This window comes from Barbatula barbatula (assembly GCF_947034865.1).
Source record: "Barbatula barbatula genome assembly, chromosome: 17".
Lineage (NCBI taxonomy): Eukaryota > Metazoa > Chordata > Actinopteri > Cypriniformes > Nemacheilidae > Barbatula > Barbatula barbatula.
Window position 1 is genome coordinate 11,345,764 of NC_136780.1, and position 24,794 is coordinate 11,370,557.

Genomic DNA, 24,794 nt, shown 5'->3' on the forward strand with positions numbered 1-24,794 from the left:
CTTACCTTATACTGTAAAAAAATCTGTTAAAAAACCCTGAATATTTTCTGTAAACTGGAAAAACTGAAATATACATAAAATATAGTTTTTTTCTTTAAAATTAGGATACAGGGATATATATTAAATAGTTTTCCCCATTTGTCTTGTAAATGTGTTGTCTTGTTGTGTAATTTTATAGTATTTCAAAAATAAACGCCAGGCATGGTGCGCCAGAAATAAACTGTAAAATAAAATAAAATGACAATTTCCTCCCCTTTTTTCCTTGTAAATTATGAAATTTTATAGGTTTTGAACCTGTGCATTTCAAAAAAATAAAAAACAGTAAAAAATCACAGAAAGATTCAGTAAAAAAACACTAAGGCAGTATATGACCCTGTCTGTGAAATCAAGGCTAAAGTCCCAAATTCTAAATATGACATTAAAGTTTGATTTCAACAATAATTTTACTACGATTTCAATTTAGCAAATGGCACCATTCCATCAATATTAAAGAAATCAAGAGTTTATTTTCACAGTGTTCTTAACATCATGTTGGATGATTTAATGTAGAAGATTTTCACAGGCAGAGTCACACATAAAAGTAATTTGTCATCTACGCGCAGTTCAACACAATATCTGGTAATGACAGATTAATGCAGGGCAGCAGTCTCACACTGATAAACCCTGTGAAATAAATCACATCACACGCACGTTTTCACGTCAATCAGCACATTTCTGAAGCACACAAAAGCCCAAAGTAAGAATGGCACCGCCTGTCTCTCTGAATAGTGAATGTATGACAGGAACAGGGCATGTTCCAGCGAGCCTGTCGGGCTGGCTTAACCCGGTCCAGTTATAATCAGAGATGACCTCAGCAGGGTGATGAAGACCGGGTTTCCTGCTCTACAGAGTGAGACCTGAACTGGCCATTTCGGGGACTCCCCCCCATCATACTGTAGCTGAGGTGGGGTTTCCTCAGCTGTGATACATGCCATGCTGTCATCCTTACTCACATATAGAGGCTTTACAATCTGTATGTGTACATAGTGAGTGTGTGAACTTGGATTGAGTGGGGCATATATGGGTCAGTTGTGGTCAGGTATCTGACCGGCAAAAACAGCACGTTGTCTTAGTGTCATGTGGCATGTTACGTTTTTTTTCAATGAAACGCATTAAAAGGACTGTATAGCTTGAACACATACTCACCTTTGCAGATTAAAAAAAGATGTTAGGATAAAACTACACTCCTTCATTGTGTTTCACTCAGTAAACTGTTTACAGTAAATGTGACACACTCGAGAATAAGGAAAAAGATGCCCGTATCACTCTGACCTTTTTGTGTCTACAGTACATGTTTTTTTTATCTGGGATTGGATACGATATCTAGAAAGGAGTTTAAGATAAATCTGGTCATGTGACTCCGACATAGTTCATTCATTTCATTTTAGCTAATTTTATTCTTTTTCATTGTTTTGACATGATGGTAAGCTATAAAAGGCTGTGCTATATTTAAGTTAAAAATGCAACACGATAACGCTTTAAGTCTGTAAAGCAGTTACTTTCAGTTCCTTCGCTCAGGCAGATATGAAGCGCATTTAGTGAAAAGGGCCAAGTATAAAAAGACCTATATCCCAACTGCAATTGGTCTTTTAAATAGGATCTTAAAATGTTTTTATATATTATATGCATGCATTAAGTGATTTATGTAATCATAAGTCTTGTTGTGATGAATTTAGTTGTGTTAACTAACATTAAGCGCAATAAATGCATGCTGTTTAACTATATAATGTTTTGTTAGCTAATGCATAATGAGAACTTATTGTAAATGTGTCTATTTGTATCGTATTTCAGAGCCGCTTTGTAACTCTTTCAGATGTGTTACAATGACGCCCTCTACTGAATCGCCCAGTAACACGCCTATTAAACTGCATGATCCCATTCCCATGACACAGATTCAAGTTTCATAGACTGAACGCCATGATGTTTCACTGTATTTTCCCTCATACCGAATCACTTACCAGACGACCGCATGTAACACGAAGACTTGTGACGAACACTCAGACAATGTCGCTCTTCACAGTGAAGATCCTGAGCTGCGCTCGTGGTTTAATTCTGCGTCGGCCCTTCTGAACTACACTTCCCATAAGCCCTGCTTCACAACAGAGCGAGCCCAGAGAAAGGCAGCGGATTCCTCTCACACTGCCACTAAGAGACACAGATAGGCGCATTTTCACACGTAAATGGAGGCACGGGCGTGAGCGCCACCGAACAGCCGCAAACCTTTAAATATGGTGAAGGACCAAGAAGTGGAGCGCATCGCTAAAAAGCTGGACAAAATGGTGCACAAGAAAAACACGGTAAGTGTGACAGATTTCCTGTAGCATCTGAAAAGCAGGTAACGGAGAACAGTTGTGGAGGAAATTTCCCGAATGCACGCATGTGTCTGTTTCACACACTCAACATATCGTGCGCGCAAATCTCATGTATAAAGTAACGCATTAGTGTCCCATCAGCATTAGATGCATGGAACGGCGATGCTGTTTTTGGAAACGATGCATTTTTCGTTTTTAAAGCAGATGCTTTGGTGACAACTTGCTGAGGGTATAAACTCACTACACGACTTTATATTAACCATAATGCAACATTCACGAGGTCCCACGCGCGTTTTTAGTTGGGTTATCACCTCTCGATCACGAGTTTTTAACTGCTCAGTGTTCACACACCGTCACACGTGTGGCTTTTACCCTCGTGTTTGTGTGCTTTGATGAGTTGGCAGCTGGTTGTTCTCCAAATTTCTTCAGCACAAACAAAAGAGTTATTTACCCAACACTTCACTCACTGGTCTGTACCTGTTTAAATGTGAAAAGCACAGCGTTTCATGCTTGTTGAAGCTGGTGTATTGATCTGGTTTTGTCTCCTTTTTCTTCAGGATGGCGCCCTTGACCTGCTTCAAGAGCTGAAGAACATGACGATGTCTTTAGAGACCCTACAGGTGCTCGGATGGATAAGAAACCGATCAGTAGATGACTTCGAGGCCCCTCATTGTCCACCTTTTAAGTCTCCCACACTCTTCTTATATTTCTAAATTAAAAGATATTCTGGCGCTTGACATAAGTAAAACGATTTATATTTTTAGAAATAGCTAAACACTATTCACAGGATCTAACTAGGGTCATGCGTCAAAATCGAAACGTATTTATGTGCATCAAAATGGCACAACTATTGATCCTGTTGAGCTCAGTGTTGTGGGTTTGTGTAGTGGTTAAAGATCTGGGCCCCGATGACTAGGCATTGAAACATGCTTGCACAAAGTTTCATAAACATTTCACGATTTATAAAAAAACAAAATGTAAACCTGAAAACATGCACACCAGACGCATTTTAAGGTTAAAGTATTTGCAAAGATTTCTACATGAGGTCCCGGTTTGGTAAACCAAAGGGAGCAGGTTCAAAATCCTACAAAAGCGATACGGTTAAGACAATTCTTATTGCTGTCAGGGGTTTGCACATTTATTAAAGGAACAGTTCACCCAAAAATGCTAATTCATTTCTTCATTTACTTATCCACAAGTTGGTGCAAATCTGTATACATTTCTTTGTTCTGATGAACACAGAGAAATATTCTTGCAAGAACGCTTGTAACCAAACAGCAGGAAAAAATGCTTTATATATTTCTTATTTGAAAAAGTTCTGGGGCACCTTTGAGTGTAATTGTCATTTTTTATACTATGGTGGCCAAGACATGTGTGGTTACACGCGTTCTTCCAAATGTATTTCTCTGTGTCCATCAGAACAAAGTTTTTATACAGATTTGGAACAACTCGAGGAAAACGATGACAGAATTGTAATTTTTGGGGGAACTGTCCCTTTAAGTAAAAGTCCTTCCTTTTGTTTACACATTTCTTTCCCCTGAAGTCTAAAGATGTGCAAGACTAGATGAATTGGAGATGCCTTTACCCCCAACTTGGGCAACATTTTTAAAATGAGTGTTACTGTATCACAAGATTAAAATTGACTATTGTTAATGTAAATGTATTTGACTGCATTTCATTAAGACAAATGTGCTTTCCTCTGTACGCTTCAGTCCACCCGGATTGGGATGTCAGTGAACGCGGTGCGAAAGCAGAGCTCAGATGAGGAGGTACAGACTTTGGCTAAATCACTCATCAAGATCTGGAAGAAACTGCTGGGTAACTGCTGTTTATTCTCTATTCTATCATTGTGCCTTTGAATCTGATGTGCTGGCGATATTGCTGGGCTCTTGATTATTTTATCTCTGATACAGATGGTTCTGAGGGTAAATCGGAGGAGAAAAAAAAAGTAGGATCTCCTTTCCAGTCGTCCTCTTCTAAAGACTCTCCTGGATCCAGTGACACTAGGTGTGTGAGATCTTACTATTAACACATCACAAATGATTCACAGTGGCCATTATAGACTTTGTCGGATTCACGCGCCTGGACAGCAATTAACTTCCACTCTGTGTTTATCGGTCTGGCTAGTGTCTAATAATATAACTATTTATATTTAATTTATGTAAATATTGATTTACATTATCCTTTTATTGTATAATGATTGTATTAAATAAACTATTTGTGAATGGGTCCTGTAGTTTTGACGCATTTAAATGGGACATTGACATCTAGCGGTTGAACTTGGTATCGCAGTCTAAATTCGCGATTTAGAGAGACAAGTTTAGCCAAGTAAAGGTTCTTCTCGGTTTCTTTTGCTTGTCATCAGAAATTATTTATGAATGTGTACCGGGAGATAAGGGAAGTCCACGAAGGCACTCATGCGCATTTATGTTTGTTTATGTTGTTGCATTGAAACCATCTATAGAAAAGTGTTATATTATTAAACTTTCATGTTGTTTAGTAAACCCGAGACGCCTAAAACTCCCACTACCCCGATAACCCCCAAGGTCACCACTTTTCCACCTGTGCCTGTTACGACTGACAGCGTCCGGACTAAATGCAGAGAGCTGCTGGTGTCAGCCCTCCAGACAGATGGTAAGAGATGAACACGTTGTCCATTTAAAAGCAAAGGAACTGAAAATATTCGCCATTTCAGAATTCAACTTGTGTTTTCTTATGCAGGTGATTACCAAACAATTGGAGTAGACTGTGAACACCTAGCAGCACAGATTGAAGATTATATCCTTCTTGCTATGTAAAACGGCAAACCTTAGCACTGCTTTGACTTAAACCCTTTCACAGTTCTTTTGACTCTTTAGCTGCTTTTGCACCGGGTAGTTATAGGAACGTGGGTGATCTTTAAATGGAACTACATTTTCCGTTCCATTGGCGTTTGGACCTCTGAGGTGATGTAAATCACACAACAGTGCGGTGTTTAAAAAACATAAACATCTGGAAGTGGATGTGATCAGAGCTGGGTTTGTTGTCTGTCGTGCACCTCATTGTAGACAACAAATAGAGAAAGAAGGACGGCTAACAGATAAAATCTCCTACACAACATTCAGGGTTCCATATCACAGAGGCTGCGAAAAACAAAACATGCAACGGGTAAATGGCGTTTACATTCCTTGATGGCACACATACTTCCGGAAGACGTCTATTTGATGTCTGCCTTTACATCTGTTAGATATCTTTTTTTATTGTTTGTTCATCTGCAACACATCGCTGAGATGTCTGTCCAATTTAAAACGTATGTAAAACTGCCCCATCTAAGATGTTTTTCAGATTTCCAGATCTTTAGCAGAGATCTTACAAACGTACTATCTGTATTCCTTTTTTGAATGTTTGTCTTGTATCAATTTTAGAGCCCTACAGTCAGTTTTATTTTTTCCCAAATGAAAATTTTGTCCTGCTAAAAAAATAAGTTTTTTTAAATATACAGTAGTAATATATTTGCCCACATTAAAAATACTTAAGTATACTATAGCACAAAAGATGATATACTACATTGTTTTTGCACCTCACAGAAAACTGTCCATAAAACAAGGCATAATGTACAACTATCTGTAATATAAACCAGTATCTTACCAGTAAATTTCCTGTATTTGCTTTCATTTCTTTTTTAAAGTGTACTAAAGTCATTTACTGGTAAATATAGTGTAATTTACTTATAGTATGCTACAGTTTTTTCACATGGGTGTCATATTTGTTTTTATTTTGAAATTTCCAAATTTTTCGCATTGCAATTTTTGTTTTTATGCTTCAATTCAGTCTACGTTTTTTGCGTTGTGGTAATCTTACGAACCTAGATTTTAAAATGATGTTCTATGGCGTGTGTTCAGCCATTCGGCATACACTTATCCTGTGTTATAGAAATCGTTTAGAATTAATTCTGTTTGAGTTGCGAGAAATGTGCATTCTCGCTCAACATAGTCCATGTTTTAAAGAATGTGTTAGCTGGTTTACAATCAACATTATATTTCCTTGACTGGAGACGGCATGATTCACATATCTACCAGGAGTTCAGATCCACCGACATAAAGTATAAGACCAGACTGAGGAGTCGCATCTCCAACCTCAAGGACCAGAAAAACCCAGACTTGCGCAAGAACGTTCTATGTGGCAACATCCCACCGGACCGCATCGCCAACATGAAGGCAGAAGTATGTGATCAGAGTTAGTACTTTATGAAGTTCGAGATGGTTTATACAGAACAGTAGCTCCTCTACCCTTTGTGAGATGTTTGTTTTTGGCGTTCGTGGCAGGAGATGGCCAGTGCAGAGCTAAAAGAGATCAGAAAAGCTCTGACCAAGGAGTCCATTCGGGAGCACCAGCTCTCCAAAGTGGGCGGCACAGAGACGGATATGTTTGTCTGTGGCAAGTGCAAGGGAAAGAACTGCACTTACACTCAGGTAGGATTTTACGACATCTCTTCAGCAATTACGACTGTTGTGTAACACATTTACACTGCAGTTCACCCAAAACACAAATACATCCACACTACAGCTACCGCTTAGGGGATTACCTTGAGTGAAAGAGAGTTTGTGAGGGGCTGTATATTGCATTGACTTTTGAAATGCACAGGAATGTAATGCAGGATGTCTATGCAGGTCCAGACACGCAGCGCTGATGAACCAATGACCACCTTTGTGCTGTGCAACGAGTGTGGAAACCGGTGGAAAGTAAGAATCTTTGTATATTTACACATACACAGGCATTGCAAAGGCCATCGGTTGAGTTGTGTATTCCGAGTAACAGGATTATGAGGCTCAAATACATGTGTCTATTCACCATCCGTTGACAACGTGTTGCTATATTGCAATACAGCCACACGATGGCAGTATTTACCCACTATATAAGTTCACTAGTATGGAAGACCGTATGCTGCAAGTAAGGACAATTAGAAAACAGTGCATTTATGATTTATTGCATTAAAAATGTATGCTTAAAACAAGTTAAAATTGATATCACTGTGAAACAAAATACACATGCACAAGGGAAGACTGAGGTTAGTTGTCACAAGGTTAATCTCAGTACTGTATAACGAAACCCTGGTATCACAGACTAGTCCCAGACTAAAATAAATTTTGAGATATAAATAACTTGACATGACATATCTTAAAATATGTCAGTGCCATTGTTTTGTCTCAAGATGCACATCAGTAATGTTTTTTTTCTATGGTATTTTAATAAAAGCGACTTAAATTGCCTAAACCAAGACTATGCTTAACCTAACGGTCTATGAATCCGGGCCTAAGAGTCACAAATTCATACTTAAATGTTTGTATTTCTTTTTTGTTTATATATATACACACACACACACACATCATATGGACAAATTTCCCAAAACAGTCAATATGTATGAAATAAATTGGGAAATCTAACAGTAACAATATCGAATATTTGACTTTTTTTGTAGTTAGGAACTTCAGAAATGTATTGCTAAATATTAACATATTTTCTGACAACTAGAACCTAGATGACTATATATTGTATACAATGCAATTTAGCTATTAAGGAATATAAGGAAATTTATGCTTGCTTAATTCTTATTAAGCATTTTTATGAATATTTATTCATTTATTTATACATCTATTTAACATGTCTATATTTTGTCTTCCCTTGTTTTTCTTCAGTTTTGTTAAAGACGAAAGAGCCAAGGATTCTTCTTGTGAAGAATGACCTAATAGTCAATCGTGTAAGAAAATACTTTTCTTTTGAAGAAAAAATTATGTCTTTTTTTATACATTTCATCATCATAGCGTTGTAATATATATATATATAATGTGAGTGTTGCTACTTCAAAAGAGAGGTTTTTCTGTATTTCTTTTTCTTTTGTACTGGTGTAACGGCATTATCATTCACGGACTGCCGATGGCATAGATTTAGAAAGTGAGCTGGCTCGATGAATCCCGCTTTCTGCCTTTAATATCGCGCTTGTGCCTTTCTGCTCTCTCTACGAGTGCCAAGTAATTGTAAATATACAAGTTTTTTTGAACATGTGCTTTTCATATATGTATATGCAGTTTATGCATTTCACAAATGATTTATTTAACCAAATCTAGATTGGTTGTGTTTCCGGAGTTTCGAAAGTCCTAAAGGATTAAAAGTTAGTATTTGAAGAAAACGATTGACTTCCTTTAGACAGCTAGCGTGGAGCTAATTTAAATGGTACATGAATGATGGTTCATATGTATTATATGAATAAGTCCACTGTTTTGTCACAGTAAATTTGGCTAAAATATTTAGTGCTTCGCGTGCTTTTTTCATTTTCACTCCAAATCATTGTTAGTTTAACAGAATTGACCCGTTTCTGTTATCCAACAGTAACTGACAAGACCCCAGAAAGATTTCAACCAATAATAAAAATGCAATTTTTCTTCAGCTTTATGCTGGTCACAAGGTGTACTTTTGGATCAGAAAATGTGACATTTTTAAGACTTTAGAATACCAGGAGGTTGAGTAATTGATATGACTGTCCCTTTAAATGGTTCAAATGAGTACATTTGACCGGTACATTAGATGTTTTTCACTTGACATCAACTGTGTTCCAATGACATCATTTGTTATCGCGTATTAAATGCACTTTGCATCATGATGAGTTGATGTTAATAATAGGGCTGATGTTTTAATCTAGCGATTGATCTTCTGTCTCTTGTAATTTGAGGCCTTTCATAACGGTTCACATCTTTCGGATGCTTTACTTTCAAAATCTACGAATAGAATCGAGCCTTTGTGACTTGCATAAGGTGATGTTTGGCTTATTGCACAAGTGTTCATTTGCTTGGAGCTGTAACACTTTACAATGAGGTTGTATTAGTTAACATTAGTAAATACATTAGCAACATGATCTAACAATGCGCTGTATGGTTTTTCAGCATGTATTAATCCTTATTAATGTTCATTGATATGCCAGGGCAATTGTTCATGTTAGTTTATTGCGGACTAACTAATGCTAACAGTTACAAATTTCCATATTAAAAACGTATTATTAAATGCTTAAATGAGCCTTGTTGTTCATGTTAACTAATGAATGAACTAATGTAAACAATTACAACCCTACACTTTAAAAACAAATGGTGCTATATAGCACTGAAAGTGGTTATTTGCTCGCAATCATATAGGGGAACGACTTTTAGTGCTATATAGCACCATATGTTCTTTGGGGCTAACCAAGCTGCTATATAGCACCGTTTCCATATAATAAACCGGTTAAGCCCTTGTATGGTTCTGGCTGAAGCAGCAAAATATTGTTCTATATAAACACTAAAAGTGGTTCCCCTATGATTAAGAGCCAAGAACCACTTTCAGTGCAGTATAGCACTATTTTTCTAGAGTGTTAAAGTGTTAACCAATAGTCATGCTTTGGGATTAAACAAGATCACTGAAGGTGCTTTTGGGTACAGTGCTCTTTTAACGAGAACTAGGGCTTTGAATCTATAGGTGGATGGAAGGAAACATGGTGGGCATCTTAGAAAAATAAAACGCATCTATGTGTTTCCGCAGAATCCGTTATAGGCACAAATTGGCCCCAGTCATTAGGGTATTAAAGGATAGCATTCGTATTGTGCTTGTGATTTTTAATAAATTAGTGTTCAATGGTTGGAAATGTTTCAAGGCATCCAGGGAACAAACCACTAAGCGAAAGACCTTCAGGAAAAGACAAAAAAAGATATTCAAGGAGATCTATAACAAACTTTGAAAAGAGAGTAGAGTGGTTCTGATGGAAGATCAAATTGTATGATAGCTATCTTAAATGTCCTGGCTAGTTTGCTGCTTCTGTTATCTTAGAAGCATCCTTCTCCAACTTGAGACATAATTAGATTCTGATTAAATAATTTTTTTAGATAATATTGCTTTTATAGATGTTTTATCAGTGCCCATTTTAAAACGCATTTCCTTGGAAACCACAGCTTGGGATAAAGGGATAGTTCACCCAAAAACAATTCTGTCATTATTTACTCACCCTCATGTCCTCCATCTGTTTATGAATCTTGCGTCTGTAAAAGCATTTTAAGGTCTGTGGTTAACAAAACTGCCAAATGTTTTCACGTTAAAACCCGCTTGTGATTATGTAAACCTTTATTGTGTCTTTAAACGGTGGTTGCTGACAAGTTGCTAAACGTGACTACTGTACATCCTTTGGTGGGAGGACGTTAGACATCCTTGCGCATATAAAGAAATATATACATTTTGCAACATGGGCACAATGTCTAAAAACATTGTAGGGGAGTAATTACCTTCTAGGGTACACTTTGTTAATAAAGTTAAAAAAAAGCTTGGTGGTAGTGATGTAAATATCGAGTGACCATAGTGTAGTCTGTTTATAGCTTCATGTTAGCGTTTTACTTCTGTTGATTATATTTAGGCTTCAAAACTAGCAAATCTTGTTAATGTGTAAAGATGATCTTGATAGACAAAATGTGTTAATGTCATGAACATTTGTTAATCACAGATCTTATTTTTCTGCAATCTTCGAAAAGTCTATGGAAAAAATGCTTAGGCTTTTGGTCGGGGGAAGCAGCGCAGCGCAAACTTCCGGGTTGGTCTACGTCATCGCTGAGGTCCTCTCTGGGGGTCAATGTTGTTTGGATACCAACATTCTTCAAAATACCTGCTTTTGTGTTCTGCAGAAGAAAGACGTACAGGTTTGAAACGACAAGCTGAAAAATGGTCAATTTCACATTTTTTGCGGTTGGTTCAACTGCCGTTTGACCATATAGTAGGTCTTGTGAACAGAGCTATGACACAAAGACGGCACACAAGACGTCGTGTATAATGTGAGCAATGTTAGTTATTTTGTATTTATAATTTTATTCTGCTTGCTTACAAGTCCAAACGGTTAGCAAAATATAAAATAAGAAGCATGAAGTCAACGCAGTTTTATAGATCGAGCCCATAGCTGCCGCTTGTTAGCAGCTGTCACATATTATAAGAACATCTTATGAGAAGTTTCTCATGTTTATTGGTCTAGTAAAGCGTCTTTTTTCCTCATTTATGATCTAACTGATCTCTTTTATTGTGACATTTCTGTTTCCATATGGGAATAATCCCTCTTCATCTCTTATCGCTGCAAACATCTATTACCAACTTCTTGTTGGAATGTCAATGTTAACTGAGCCTCATGTTTGACTGAAGGAATGTTTGTGGAACTTGAAGGGGGGAGGAATGAAATGTCTTTCCGTATTGGTATTTCCGTCTTGCATTTTTAGCCGCTCGTTTTTTTCAGTCATTCAAAAGTTTATGCAACACACAAATGTTTAAATGGTAGTCATCAGATGCTGATACATGCAGTTACATTGTCATTTCAGTCAGCGGTCACACAGGAAAGGCAGCGGGAACAGGGTACCCATGTTTGTTTTGGCAATATGATCATATTTCCATGCGTGCTGCCAATGATGGCAATGAGAATGACAAAGCCTGAGAAATCCCTGTGAGTTTTAAACTCATCCAGCATCTAAAGCTCTCGACAGTCTCATTGGCTTGGGTATTAAGACAGGGTTAGACCAGCTGTTGAAAGTTTATCAACTCAATACTTAATAAGACATGGTAAGCTCTTGACCAATGTGACATTAAAGAGATAGTCTACACCAAAAATAAAAAAATAATTATTCATCTAATGGAAGTCAATGGGGTCAAATGTTGTTTGGCTACTGACATTTTTCAAAATATCTTCTCAAAAGAAAGACAAAATTATGACGTGACAAAATTATAAAAAATACTTTTTAGGCTTACCTGCTTAAGGAGAAAATAGTATTAAATAACCACAAGCAACTTGCATTTGACAACCTCTTAAAACCAAAACCAGATGTGGAGAAGGGAGTCAAGCTCAGAGTAAATGCTATTTAAAGAGACAGTTAGATGTTCATACTTGGTATCATTTCAAACCTGTATGACTTTCTTTCTTCTGCAGAACATAAAAGAAGATATTTTAAAGAATGTTGATAACCAAACAACGGCGGTACCCAACCCATTCACTTCTACCGTACGAGCACAAACCCAATGCAAGTGAATGGGCACCGTTGTTGAGAGAATTCAATTTTTTGGGTAGACTTTCCCTAAAGAATCCCATGTCAGTGAAATTTGTGACCCTGGGTTGATGTCTTGTGTTGTTTTTGACACTGCCAGCAATTCACATATAAATGTGCTTTGAACATAGTATCAAAGTCCTTTTTTGGAGGTCACAGTAAATCTCTTGGAAAGCTCAGAATGAATAATACCACAATTGTTTTTATTGTTATAATCATATCTTCTCTTTAAAATATTTCTTTGAATACTGGCTATGAGCTGGCCTGGGTTAATAAGGGACCGCAAGTCCATCCCAACCACAACCTGAAGAGGGCGCCCTGCCTTTGGCAGGCACCCAAGACTCGAGGAGACGTTACACAGTAATGGCCATGAACAAACAAACGGCCCAGAAAACTACAAACATGCTTTTAAAACATAACTTGGTTTATTTTAATACAAAATATAATGCTAATGTCAATAAATAAGTGTCCTTAGAAGTCCATGAGTCTGATCTGATGTATAACGGCGCTATCCTGTATTATGACACTACGAGAGAATCTCACTGGGCAACCGGAGAGAATGTAAATAAATGTGAGTTTACAGTATTGAACTTGAGGCTGCCGGCTGTCATGTGATATGCACAGTTAGTGCGTTTTAAAACAAAAAGTAATTTCTTTAAAAAAGGTGTGGTGTGAAGCAGAATAAACACGTAATACAGATGATGGAAACACGTATCAGTCATCGACACAGACTCTTCTTGCATTCACACGCTTTCACAAATGTCCTTTAGTTTGAGACTGTTAGAAGGCTAGATTCATTTGGCACCTTAAAGAAATCTATGTAAACATGAGCAGCTCAAGGTCACAGTCTCTCCAATCCAATACATGTTTGTTAAAGTCCCATCCGTCCTGTGCAGCCTTGTTCACTTGAAAGACGCGATGAATATGCTGTAACAGGAACACTGCGTGTATCGCAAGGTAATGCAACATGTTAAGACGCCCCGACAAAGTAATTTACGCTGTAAACGAAACGGTTCAGATTTGTTGCGTCCTATGATGTGATGCGTCTGCACTGACAGCGATTTTCAAAGGTATCAGAAGCCTTTCATATTCAATGTAAGTTGGACATTTGAGGCAACATGACTCAGTAACCATGTGACTACTGCTGCAACTCGGATTTAGGATATTTCCCACTAGAAAAAAAATCGTAATAAACATTTGTCATATGATATTTTGTAGAAGGCCAATGAAGTAATATTTTTAAAGTTATTAAAGTCCCCGTGAAGAGGAAGTTTTAACTTTTTTTACATCTGCATTTTGACGCATTTCCGGAATTTTCAATTATGGGCGTAGCTTGTGTTTTTACACTACGTTTTGATTGGATGTAGAAAAGGCATTGCATTTTGTCACAAGAAATACATTTAACTGAAGATTATGAAGGCACACAAATTTTAAAAAGAGAATGACACACTTTGATGATCTATTTACAATAAACGCTGCAACATTTCATGAAAAAATTGGAATTGTAACTTTTGTTCACTGGGACTGTTATATACTTTTGAATCCTACTAAATCCAGACGCTAATTCTATGTGATGGGAAATATCCTAAATATGTGTCCAATGTCAAAATGCTATTGTGTTTACCAGTTTCCTAGGTGAAAATTGTTCATGTGCAATTTTCGCCTAGGAAACTTGTATTTACCATAATTCAGAGAGGAAGGCAAAGTTCAATTGATGCAAATGAGCAGTGACAACCAATTGAAGTGCAGACGGTTGTGCTAATGTTATTTTGGGTCATCAAATAGAACTTGCAACACTTAAGCTGGGATAGAAGAAAACGTTTGCCTTAGTTTGCTTTCAGTGTGAACGCAAAGTGCACATGCCGCGTGAAACGCAGAGAGGTTCAGCAGCACAGACAGCAAACTACAAATCGGATGTGTGCTGCCAAAAGGCTTAGTGAAACAGATTTCTCTCTCCCATTGTCTTGTATGAAAGTTCACATTTAATCACACAAACACACACACACACACACACACACACTCAGAAATCCATCTGGCTTAAGTTAGACTGGTCACATCATGTCGGACAATAAGAGCAATACTAAATATATGTTCATGTACATATATATTCAAATACACATGTATATTACACAATTATTTCAAAAATGTACATCTTCATGCGGAGCTACTGAATCCAAAAGAAAAACTAAAGGCATCAGTTTTTTGGTACTACAGTACATGAAGTTCCTCTACGTTGCGTTTGACAACATTGCCATATACCTAAATAGCATAAATTCTCAATGTCGGTAAATTCGGTCTTTAAAACTTGCTTGATTGAATATGGTTTGTATATCTTACTGTAAGAATATTTTTACAAAGAAGCGAATCCTGAAAGTACCAGGACGTACCAGGCGTGGATGATTTCATCTATTTCAATGTGAAATGACAGTTGTGACGCTGTTTGAGAATTGTCTCAAGCACTGGTCTCAGATCAGTTTGGACTGGTCAAACCACCAATAATGATCAATGCTAAAGGAAATAAAAACCTCCAGTGGACTTGCACATGCAATGCAACACACACACATACTACTCGCAAATCAATATTCTGATCAGTGCTGAGGTAAGACTGAAGGCCCTTTCACACCCAGAAAGATAGTTATTACTATAAACAAAACATTACATTTGAGTTTACACCACAGCTATAACTTTAAAGATACAGATGTGATTACTTTAAGAGCGATTTATCCAGCTAATAAACTAGAATAAAAAACCACTGACAACCAATCAAAATCTATTTAAATGGATCAAACTGCAGCGTACAAGCTTTATTATCAGCCATTGGTGTGGCTGTAGATCTTTTTCTTGGTGTAAACATGGCTTAGCTCTTAATTCTTTGATAATTGTGGACTCACTGGCACAAAACCGATCGATTTCAGCATCACATTATGAAATGCTTAACAATACAGACGTTCAAGCAGATCTCAGGATGTTAACATCAGTCCAATCATCTGATATCCCTCAGTATATTCTATGCATAAAGCAGGTCATATTTACTATTATGTTAATGTTACCGTAACACTGAAATGACTTTATCTGAGCGTTACACTTTTGATCATTTTTAAGAATTCTATATAAAAATTTTTTATATTGTTTAATCTTTGTTTTACAGCAGCTCTTTGATTCTTTGTAAGAGCGGCCATTGTTTTGTGTCGCTGTAAGTGTGAGTGATGATTTGGTCTTGTTAAAGACACTGTGATAAATATTGTTAAAATGATTGTGTATTTTAATGTTTTGCATTTTAATTGCATGCTGTAGTTACAGATCACTACCACAGCTGTATAAACCTGTTACAGTGCTGTGATGCCCCTTGACTTAAACTCGGGTTCTCTTGAGTTTCAGAGAACAGTCATGAAATATGATATACTTTTTATAAAGCCTAAAACGTGTGTTTGTGAATCAATGTTTGTTACAGCAGAGAGGGCTTTGCTTTGAGATTTTTTTCAAGTGTAATTCTCAGATTCTACCCAAAACACAAAACATTGTTCGCAGCCTGTTTTAGCTGTGATGTGACATGTTCTTGAAAAACAGAAATAAAATGTGGGCCGTGACATGATTTTCTGAATCGGGAATGGATTGGCTCGTGAAAACTCTCCGCTCTGAATCTCGTCATGTACTCCTCCTCGAGTTTTTCTAAATCTGTTTCTTCCAATGCATCCTACTATGGTGGTCAATCGTGGCCAAGAACTTTTTGGTTATGAGCATTCTTCCAAGTATCTTTCTCCGGGTTCACCAGGACAAAGACATTTATACAGATTTGAAACAACTTGAGGGTGAGTAAATGATGACAGAATTGTAATTTTTGGGTGAACTGTTCCTTTAAATCTATCGCTGTTTTCTATCATTGCCGTACACCTTGTTACACTAATATTATCCATTGTTAAATTACTGTGTTACGTGGCGTATTGTTAAATGGCAGCATTACTTTCACCAGTAGCCTAAAAGCATATTAAATAGCTTTCGGCTATAGGTTAACATTAACCAATAGCTCTCAGCGAACAGAAAGGACATTAAAGAGGCGGAGCAAGGTATTACATTTAGATGAAACATTACAAAGACGAGCATTTCTTTGGAACAACCTGAACTGATGAATTTGGCACAATGAATCCAGCAATGTAAAGAAAAAAATCTACAGACATTTTTTCGTGTTGACTTTAAGATTGCGTGATTTGGCCGCTTTTGTCTTTTAGCATGAAGAAAAGGCAAGAACACCAAGACACAGCTTTGAGAGCTCAAGTGAAACAGAGACTGAGAGAAAGGGGTCAGAGTAATACGCCCGATGGCAGTACCTCAAACTACCTACAGGAGGTGCCGGAGAAACTCACACCATTCCCACAAACAAACACATGCAAACATACAGTAAGAGACAGATACAGCTCTATTGAGCACTCAGGACTAAGAGCTCGCTCAGTATGTTGCATCTTTTGCAGATCGTCTTTAATATATGTACAAGAAAAAAAAACGAATCACAGTTTAACAAAATAAATAACATTAAAATACTCTTTTAATTGTGAGTGACCAGTCTAATTAAGTCCCTGGCATTCTCTCATCTCTCATGTTTTTTTATTTCTAAAATTGGTGAACCTTCTTTTTTTATTTATATCAGTTCTTAAAAATGGACAGGCCCACATATAAACTGTGCAGAAAGCTGTGCAGATTTCTAAACAATAAACGCCTTTCGAGTACACATCCACCCTCGATTTTCCTTTCTTAAATATTTTGAGTTACTGAATCTGAATTATCTCCCAAAATTACCACACAATATGTGAAAAAAATGGCAGATTCCATCTGAGCCGGTAAATTATTTTGCATTCTAAATATTGTGTATATATATACATTTTTTGTACCTTTTTATTCAGCACTACTCTCTTATTACGATGCACCAGCCAATCACATCTCAGCTCCTCGCTTCGAAAGCCAATCAGAGCACGGAAACAGTAGACGGGTTATTGAAGTGAAGGCTGAGGAGAGAGAAGCTGACCGGTCAGGCCACTCCAGTGTATGTTATTGCAGAGGCCCTTTCAGCTCTCATCATCCAGAGACGTACGAAGATGATAAAAAGACTTACGACACATGTGCACTTAACAGAAACAAAAAGTTAGAAGATGGCTGCGGAAATCAGTAGTGGATGCTGATGTAGCTGCTGCCACATACGTGGAGTGATGGAACAGGGACGGAGAGCTTACAAAACTGCATTTTCCACCCTGTGTTCCAGTTTGAGTCTGTGCAGGTTAGAAGAAATGCCGAAAAAACGAAGGGTTCCCTCGAAAATGGCAACACTGACCAAAAAACAACTAAAGAAAAAACCAACAAAAATTTTAATCCAACCATGACGACACAATAAGTACTTTATCCTCAAGTGGTTGTGCAATGGAGAGTAATGGGTTAGGTGGAGTGAGAAGGTTTCTATGACTCGGATGAAGTGCGTGACCCTCCCTGCACCAGTGATCTGTAGATGGAGGAGTTGAGGAATCGTGGGTAGGAGTCTCTGTGCATGAGCGTGTAGATCTGCAGCTGTGCATCTTCAAAGATGTGAGGGGTAGGTTCATGCATCTTCCTGTTGATAACTTCCCTCACTCGAGAGTCCAGACTCACCTTCAAGACACAGAGAGAGTGGTGCGTGACAGTCAGTAAACTGAGCTGAGTTCGTTTTTTCCTCATTTTAATTTATTTTACATATTAGTGTGTTATGGCAATATAATATTAACGCTGGCTTGCTCACTGGAATACTGCTGTCATTTGTTATGACTTGTACTGACACCAGACGCGAAGCGACACAACAAATGGCTCACATCCAGTGTGGACAATTTCTAATTATAATGGGTTCTAATGCTTCTATTGTCTTTTGTCGTGTCCTGCTGTCTCCGTTGTAGACGTGCTATATTAAAACCTATCAAATCCATTACATTTTTTCCAAAATTCTGTGACATTTACTGGCAAATGCTTTTATCCAAAGCGACTTATATTGCATTGTACTATACATTTTTGTTTCTGACTATGTGCAATCTCCTGGGATCGAACCAATGAGCTTAGCGTCGCTATCACCATGCTCTAACCACTATAAAGTTTTTGAACCTTAGGGCCTAATGTCCAAATAATATAAACCAGTGCAAAAAAAAATCTGTTTTGTTTTTCTAAAAAATTTTAACAGTCTAATAAGATTTTAGTAGCTCGTTTAAAGTAATTTTACAGGCTACATTTATTATATTTACTATGTAAATATTATATTTAAGACCACTTCATAAGATGTAAACACTGGTTCAGACACGTTCGAGTTTGATGTTTATTGATTTTAAGTGTAACGTACATAATTAAATCTTAAATATATTTGTTTAATGTTTTGATTCTCTTTAAACGTTTGGGTAGTGTTAAAACTAAAACAGAAAGTTCTTCTAGACCAGCGTTGAACCAACTGTTGTGGTCTATACTTCACATTTTTATCATGTGGGTGTTTCACGATTTGTCCAAACGTAGTAGACTTTTATTTTGACCTTTGAGTTTCATTGTGTGTATGACAATAGCTCAAATAGATAAATTATGATATAAAATATTGTATTGAGTATAATTGAACATGTTGCATGTATTTTTCATTATTGTCTATTTTATAATACAAATTTATACAAAAAAAAATTCTCTACTAGTACACCAAGACCTAAAGAGAGGGTCACTGTGCTGGGACATTTTAACCATCACATAACATATGAAATAACATGAAAATAAACTTTTATAACATGTTATAATATCGCTAGTGGTTTGTAACACATTCAATATATCCGTTTTAAAAGCAATTATAAAGCAATAGTCAGGCAAATTATTATCAATAAACATTTGCTGTTTTTAAACTGGAAGATGTAGTCGTAATTTATAAAAATGTACAAACTGAAACGTTATTTTGGATTTAATGGTTTACCTCTTTGGGTGAGAGAATAGAGATGTAGTCTTCGTAGATCAAGCGTGCCTTCTCCTCAATGCAGCTCTTGTTCATCTCTTTCTTCAGGTCTTCACAGGCCAGCCAGAAGAGCATGTTCTCCTCGCTGTACTCTGTCTGCAGGAACTCGCGGAACTTGTTCCGTCCTGCCGGGTTCTTCATCATCTTATCAAAAGACTGCGCCCACTGTTTAATCTCTTCTACGGTTGGTTTGGTGCTGCGAGAAGAAAAACGTACATTAAGCAACTTATATATAACATGCTGACTTCGATGGTATCGAGACAACTCAAAATTCTTTCAATGACGTCAGTACATGTAATCGGATCATGTGTGAATCTCACCAAGTTTCACATGGAAAGGGCTCCAGCTTGGTCTCTTGGGTTTTCCTCCGCCCGCGCTTGTCATCTTCACTCCTAACAGTGAGACTAGAAGGTGGTGAAATGGCATTGAGAAATAACAAAACAAGACAACGTGCACAAACATACCCTACGGTTTCATTCATAGAATGGCTCAGATTTGTCTTTCTTGTCTCAGGATCCTTATGAGTTTTCACTTCAAATATTTAGATAATTTGGACTATGCTAGAAATGCTTGAGATTATATAAAAATCTTTCAAAACAAATGTTGGTCTCTTGACGATTCTATGCACAGTTTAAGATTACTTGAGTTTGATAAAATCTCCTCTGAAACTCTAATTGAGAAAATATATCTGAGAGACATTTTAGCATAAATCTCGATTAGTCTTTATGTAATTTCACTTATGTCTGAGAGATCTATCTGGGATCTTTATTTGTGATGTTCCTGGCACACAATGTGAAAGCGGGCATCCCCCTTTTGTGTCTGACCTGTAGCTTTACTGGTAAATGCTACAAAATGGCAAAGTCATAGGTTTGAGTTCCAGGGAAAAAAAGTCAAAGATCATCGATTGTAGGTTGCATACCAGTTTCTGCCAAGGAAAGAAATGAATGTGAATGCACTGAAAACCTCACTGTAATCCCTACTTGAAGCAGGTCTGCATAAAGATGGCGTGTGTGTATTTGTGTGTGAGAAAAGTGTGAATATGGCTCCCATTTTCTCTAGGGCCTCTGGTAAAATGAGAGCAATCTTAAGCACATTTGGTCTCCTGACACACGGCAGACTTGAATTTCACTCATCCAGAAGAGTACACAGATGGCACACATCCATTTACACGGAATGGACTGTATACATACAGATTCCCTTGTAGTCACAAACAAAATATCATTCATTTAAAAGCAAACAAACACGTTTTAAGCCAAACGTTTAGTCAAACTTTTTTTTACAAACTCCGCGTGTGGTGCTTCTCTCCTGCCAAAGACGCGCTGCATGAAGAGCAGCAGACACGTGCTTATTTCAACAACACTAGTGCAGAGACGCAGAGCAGGAAAATGGACACACAACAGTAAACAAAATGCAGCCAATATTAAAGCATTTGTATCCGTCAGTCTGTTTACTGTTTGTTATATGTCTCCAATCTTTCAACAAGATTTGTGATATTTTATGAACCATAACGTTTTTATCTACATTTAGCATTATTGGTCAGCATGTCAACATTTGTGACCCTGTGAAAACAAGGCTAACATCTCATAATCAAATTGATTATAAGACAACAAGCATCAAAGATTCATTTCAAGCATTAATGTCACCAAGATTTTGGTATTATTCAGCCAAGATTGAAGATATTTATATTTTTTCACACAACATTCTGTAGGATTATTTTATGAAGGACATTTGCAGGGTTTTCACAAGCAGGGTCACATTTTGTAATGAACAACGTTATGGTATCAAAGTGAAAAGCTGAAAATGGCATGGAAAGGCTCATTTAGCAAGTAACTTTGTTTTCTGTTTATTTTAATTTCAGTTCAATTTTAATTATTACATTACATTTGCTTTTTTCATGTCGTCGGTAGTTTTTCTTTATTTACAAATATGAATGATCATACTTTTATTTCCCTAAAGCCACAGAGCCTGTACATACATATATCAAAATATAAAATAAATGTCCTGATAAAAGATCATATATTTTATACAGTGTATCTTACTGGGCTAAAAAAACATTGTTCGGACTTCCGTTTGGAAGAAACAATAAAGACCTCTTGGTTGGAACTTTAATTGAATACCCCTTGTATAGGAATATAGCGACTTTGGTTGCCAGATCCTAGTGGATCATGTCCACAGTAAATATAATAAGCTACAGCTGTCATTAATGAGTCTAGCTTAAAAAGATAGTTCACCCAAAAATAAAAACCTCATGTCATTCAAAACATGCATTTGACTCTTCAGTGAAACACATAAGAAGATATTTTAAGAAATATCAATATTTTAAGAAGTGTCTGTGGTGAGGAAGACGCCACCGGCCCCGCGTCACGGCTCTCGTCCCGCCTTCCTCACCACAGTGTCAAATCTGGTTTTATGTTCATACAATGGAATTTAATGGAGAGCAGTGTTGTTCGATTACTTCAATTCTTCAAAATATCTTCTTTTGTGTTCTACAGAAGAAGGAAAGTATTACGGGTTTAAAATGACATGAGGATGCGTAAATAATGAGGAATTTTCATTTTTGGTTCAACTATCCCTTTAAGTGTCCACTTTTTGGGGCCACTGCAGGTTATCTGAAATCTCCCAAGTGGGGGAGCAGAAGTGACTGGAATTCGGATTGTACCATGTGTAGACAGAGACAGGTGAGTGAGTGTGGATCGTACCATGAGCAGCTACAGCAGCAGCACCAGCAGAAGCAGCAGGTGTTGGGTTTATGTGTGGGGGAGGGATGCTGGGTGCGGCTGGGGGACGTCTCGCTCCGCGCCATCGGAGACTCGCGGTCTGCCGGGATAGGGCCTGTGTACTGATACACATTAAAGTAAATACACAAACTCATGTGTGAACACATCAATAACAAGCACAAGAAATCTTCTAATTTTGTGTCATGCATGTGGTCGTGAGGTTGTAATTCGTTCAACGAAACAACGTCACTAGATCATAATCTGAACATTAGGCTTTCAACCTTCAATCAAACTTTCCACCAATCTTCTCCTTAAAGGTTCAGTGTGTCATTTTTGGAGCATTGACAGAAATGCAATATCATATGCATAACTACGTGTTCAGAGGTGTATACGGATCTTACATAATGAAGTGTTGTGTAGAATGAGCTATTTCTATCTACGCACACCGCGGGTCCCCTTACATGGAATTCCCAATCTTGTTTCTAAAGCAGCCCTAAACGGACAAACTACAGAGCACGTTTTGCAAATATATTATCTCCTACGGCAAAGAAGCATAACGTGAGGTCATCTTAGTTCTGTGTTAGCCACCACAGTGCTTCGAAAGGGAGGGTTGGAGTGAGCCATTGGTTGCAATTCACAACCTCACTGCTAGATGCCACTAAATTTCATACACTGGACCTGTTTAAACTCTCCTCGCCCATATGCCCTTCTCAATTCTGAAGTTATTTTTAATTTGCTAAAAGGCCTTAGCAATAATTATTTTCCAATAACACTTGGACCAGCTGTTACAAACTCGCTACATGTACCCAACATCTCCAATACTATCATTACAGAGCCACAAACATATGTGTGTTTAAAGAAAATTTTACAATGCAGTGATTGTCATAATCCTAGAGAAGATTTTAGTGAAATAGAAATCAAAACGTATACACAACAGTCCTATAGTCTCCCAAACGTCCACAGCCTCTGGACAAAAACAACAACAAACCCCTGTGTGTCTCCAGACAGGAACGAGCTTTAGCTTATGAGGGAGAAATTGTGTTTTCTGAGGAAACTCAAGCAACAGGAAGTGTGCACGTGACTGAGGTGGAACTGCCCTTTCACACCCAAAGATGCCAGCACAACGTTTTGTTTGATTTCTTTACATATTATTGGATATAATTGTTTCACAGTCTTACTGTCAACACAAAAATGAAAAACTATAGTTGCATATGCAGATACAGCTTCTGACCGATTTCCCGCTGCATTAATTACTTGACGCTCGATGGACTCAAGAAACCTAGCAAGTCTCAAACTTCTATGTAAATGCAGTTTCTGCATAGCCAATGTATTAATATGCATATAAACACGTGAACACAGTTTTCTTCTATAAGCTGAACTTTGATAGATATCCGTTTATTTTGTGCGTGTAAACACACTCAAGGTTTGCAATGTTTGTATGAATGGGTTTGTCAATAGCAAGTAAAATGTCAATTCAACCAATTTTTTATTTATCTCCACTTTCACGTCAATAAAACGGAGCTGTGGTTGGTCAAATTTTGTGATGTGCCACACCGACAGTGATTTTCAGCAAGAAAGTCATACATTTTCTATTTTGAGCAAATATCAACCAGTTGTAATGGATTTTTAACCGTAACATTTGCAATGCCGACCAGACTTTATGCCAACAGTCACAGATCTGTCTATGCTAGACTACCAGGATCTATGAAACCTAAAACCACAGACTTTGTAACTTTATATGTGGTCTGTTGTGTTTTTTTTGTCCCACAGGAGAATTGCTATTAACAACTTCTATACACCTTTCTTTACGATTTTCAATGTTTCACAATTTCACAACTTCTCCCCCTCTCGAGCGCTCAAGTTATTTTTAGCCTTTCGCAGACCCCCATTCATCCTCCCTTCTACTGTTTTTTCTTTGCCGGAGAGCTATTTTCTGCACTGGGGTCAGTGGTGGCCAGAAATTTTGAAAACACACTCCACACTTCACAAATGAAGCACAGGAGGGTTGTGTCCTCCCCCATTTCTTCTGTCTAACAGCGAGCGGTGTTGTATTTCCCTCTGGAGGTCCTCCTGTCTATATTAAACACCTCTCCTGTTTGCTTTTGTAGCATTACACAATGACCGTCTGAAACCACATCCAGCACACAATTGTGTTTTTGTTTAGTCTGCATTTTTTGGTCTTTTGTTTTATTCACGTTCACTCGATAAAATGTTTTGGACAACGGTGGGCTTGCATTCAGTTCTGAAAAACAGGACAGAGTGATGATCCTAATATTTGAATACTTATTTGGATCTCTGTTAACCAAAAACATTTATATCAGCAAAAATACTTTGATTTAGTTTAGACTGGTTTTCTACACTGTTGTATAACAAACAAAAAATTATGCTCCTATATAACAAACAATATAACAATATAAAATAATGCTGCAATAAACAAATCTTCGCAATAAAAATTACTTTTTACTTTTAATAAATAAATAAATAAAAATGCCACACACAGACTACTGCAAACATTCCCTTAATTTACAGAAATCATGATCAGTATATCATAATAACTGATATTCATACTTCAAAACGCCACATAGCACAGAGAAAAATGAAGATAAATGTATATGTTATATGGGTTTGGGGCTGAGGCGTAGTGATTTCTAATCTTGTTAACCCTCCCTCTAAT

At 37.3% G+C, this 24,794-nt stretch overlaps 2 protein-coding genes across 9 annotated transcripts in view; one reads left to right on the top strand and one right to left on the bottom strand.

The window, feature by feature from the left end:
- Positions 1 to 1,927: 1,927 nt before the first annotated feature.
- tcea2 (transcription elongation factor A (SII), 2) lies at positions 1,928 to 19,996 on the top strand. Of its 5 annotated transcripts, none has more exons than XR_013787852.1 (11): positions 1,928 to 2,336; positions 2,909 to 2,971; positions 4,064 to 4,169; positions 4,265 to 4,358; positions 4,852 to 4,985; positions 5,073 to 5,129; positions 6,399 to 6,553; positions 6,656 to 6,802; positions 7,001 to 7,072; positions 8,027 to 8,088; positions 19,452 to 19,996. XR_013787852.1 is itself a non-coding variant. In XM_079478216.1 (10 exons), exons 1-10 carry the CDS (start codon positions 2,268 to 2,270, stop codon positions 8,033 to 8,035), a joined length of 906 nt encoding a protein of 301 aa, XP_079334342.1. In that variant the 5' UTR covers positions 1,928 to 2,267; the 3' UTR covers positions 8,036 to 9,995. The 5 variants fall into 5 exon arrangements, 1 of the variants encoding a protein (XP_079334342.1); XR_013787853.1 differs by lacking the exon at positions 19,452 to 19,996 and adding an exon at positions 10,846 to 12,893; XR_013787854.1 differs by lacking the exon at positions 19,452 to 19,996 and adding an exon at positions 10,874 to 11,383.
- The window catches only part of rgs19 (regulator of G protein signaling 19), a 30,575-nt gene continuing 22,646 nt past the window's right edge, over positions 16,866 to 24,794 (bottom strand). For 2 of the 4 annotated variants that reach the window (XM_079478220.1, XM_079478219.1), the window contains exons 3-6: positions 22,103 to 22,242; positions 19,724 to 19,795; positions 19,365 to 19,599; positions 16,866 to 18,049 (exon numbers count right to left, since the gene is read on the bottom strand). In XM_079478220.1, the coding sequence (XP_079334346.1) occupies positions 17,861 to 18,049; positions 19,365 to 19,599; positions 19,724 to 19,795; positions 22,103 to 22,242 (636 nt within the window). In that variant the 3' untranslated portion in view covers positions 16,866 to 17,860. Of the gene's footprint in view, positions 18,050 to 19,364; positions 19,600 to 19,723; positions 19,808 to 22,102; positions 22,243 to 24,794 lie in introns of all 4 variants that reach the window. The other 2 variants (XM_079478217.1, XM_079478218.1) reach the window with 1 other exon arrangement.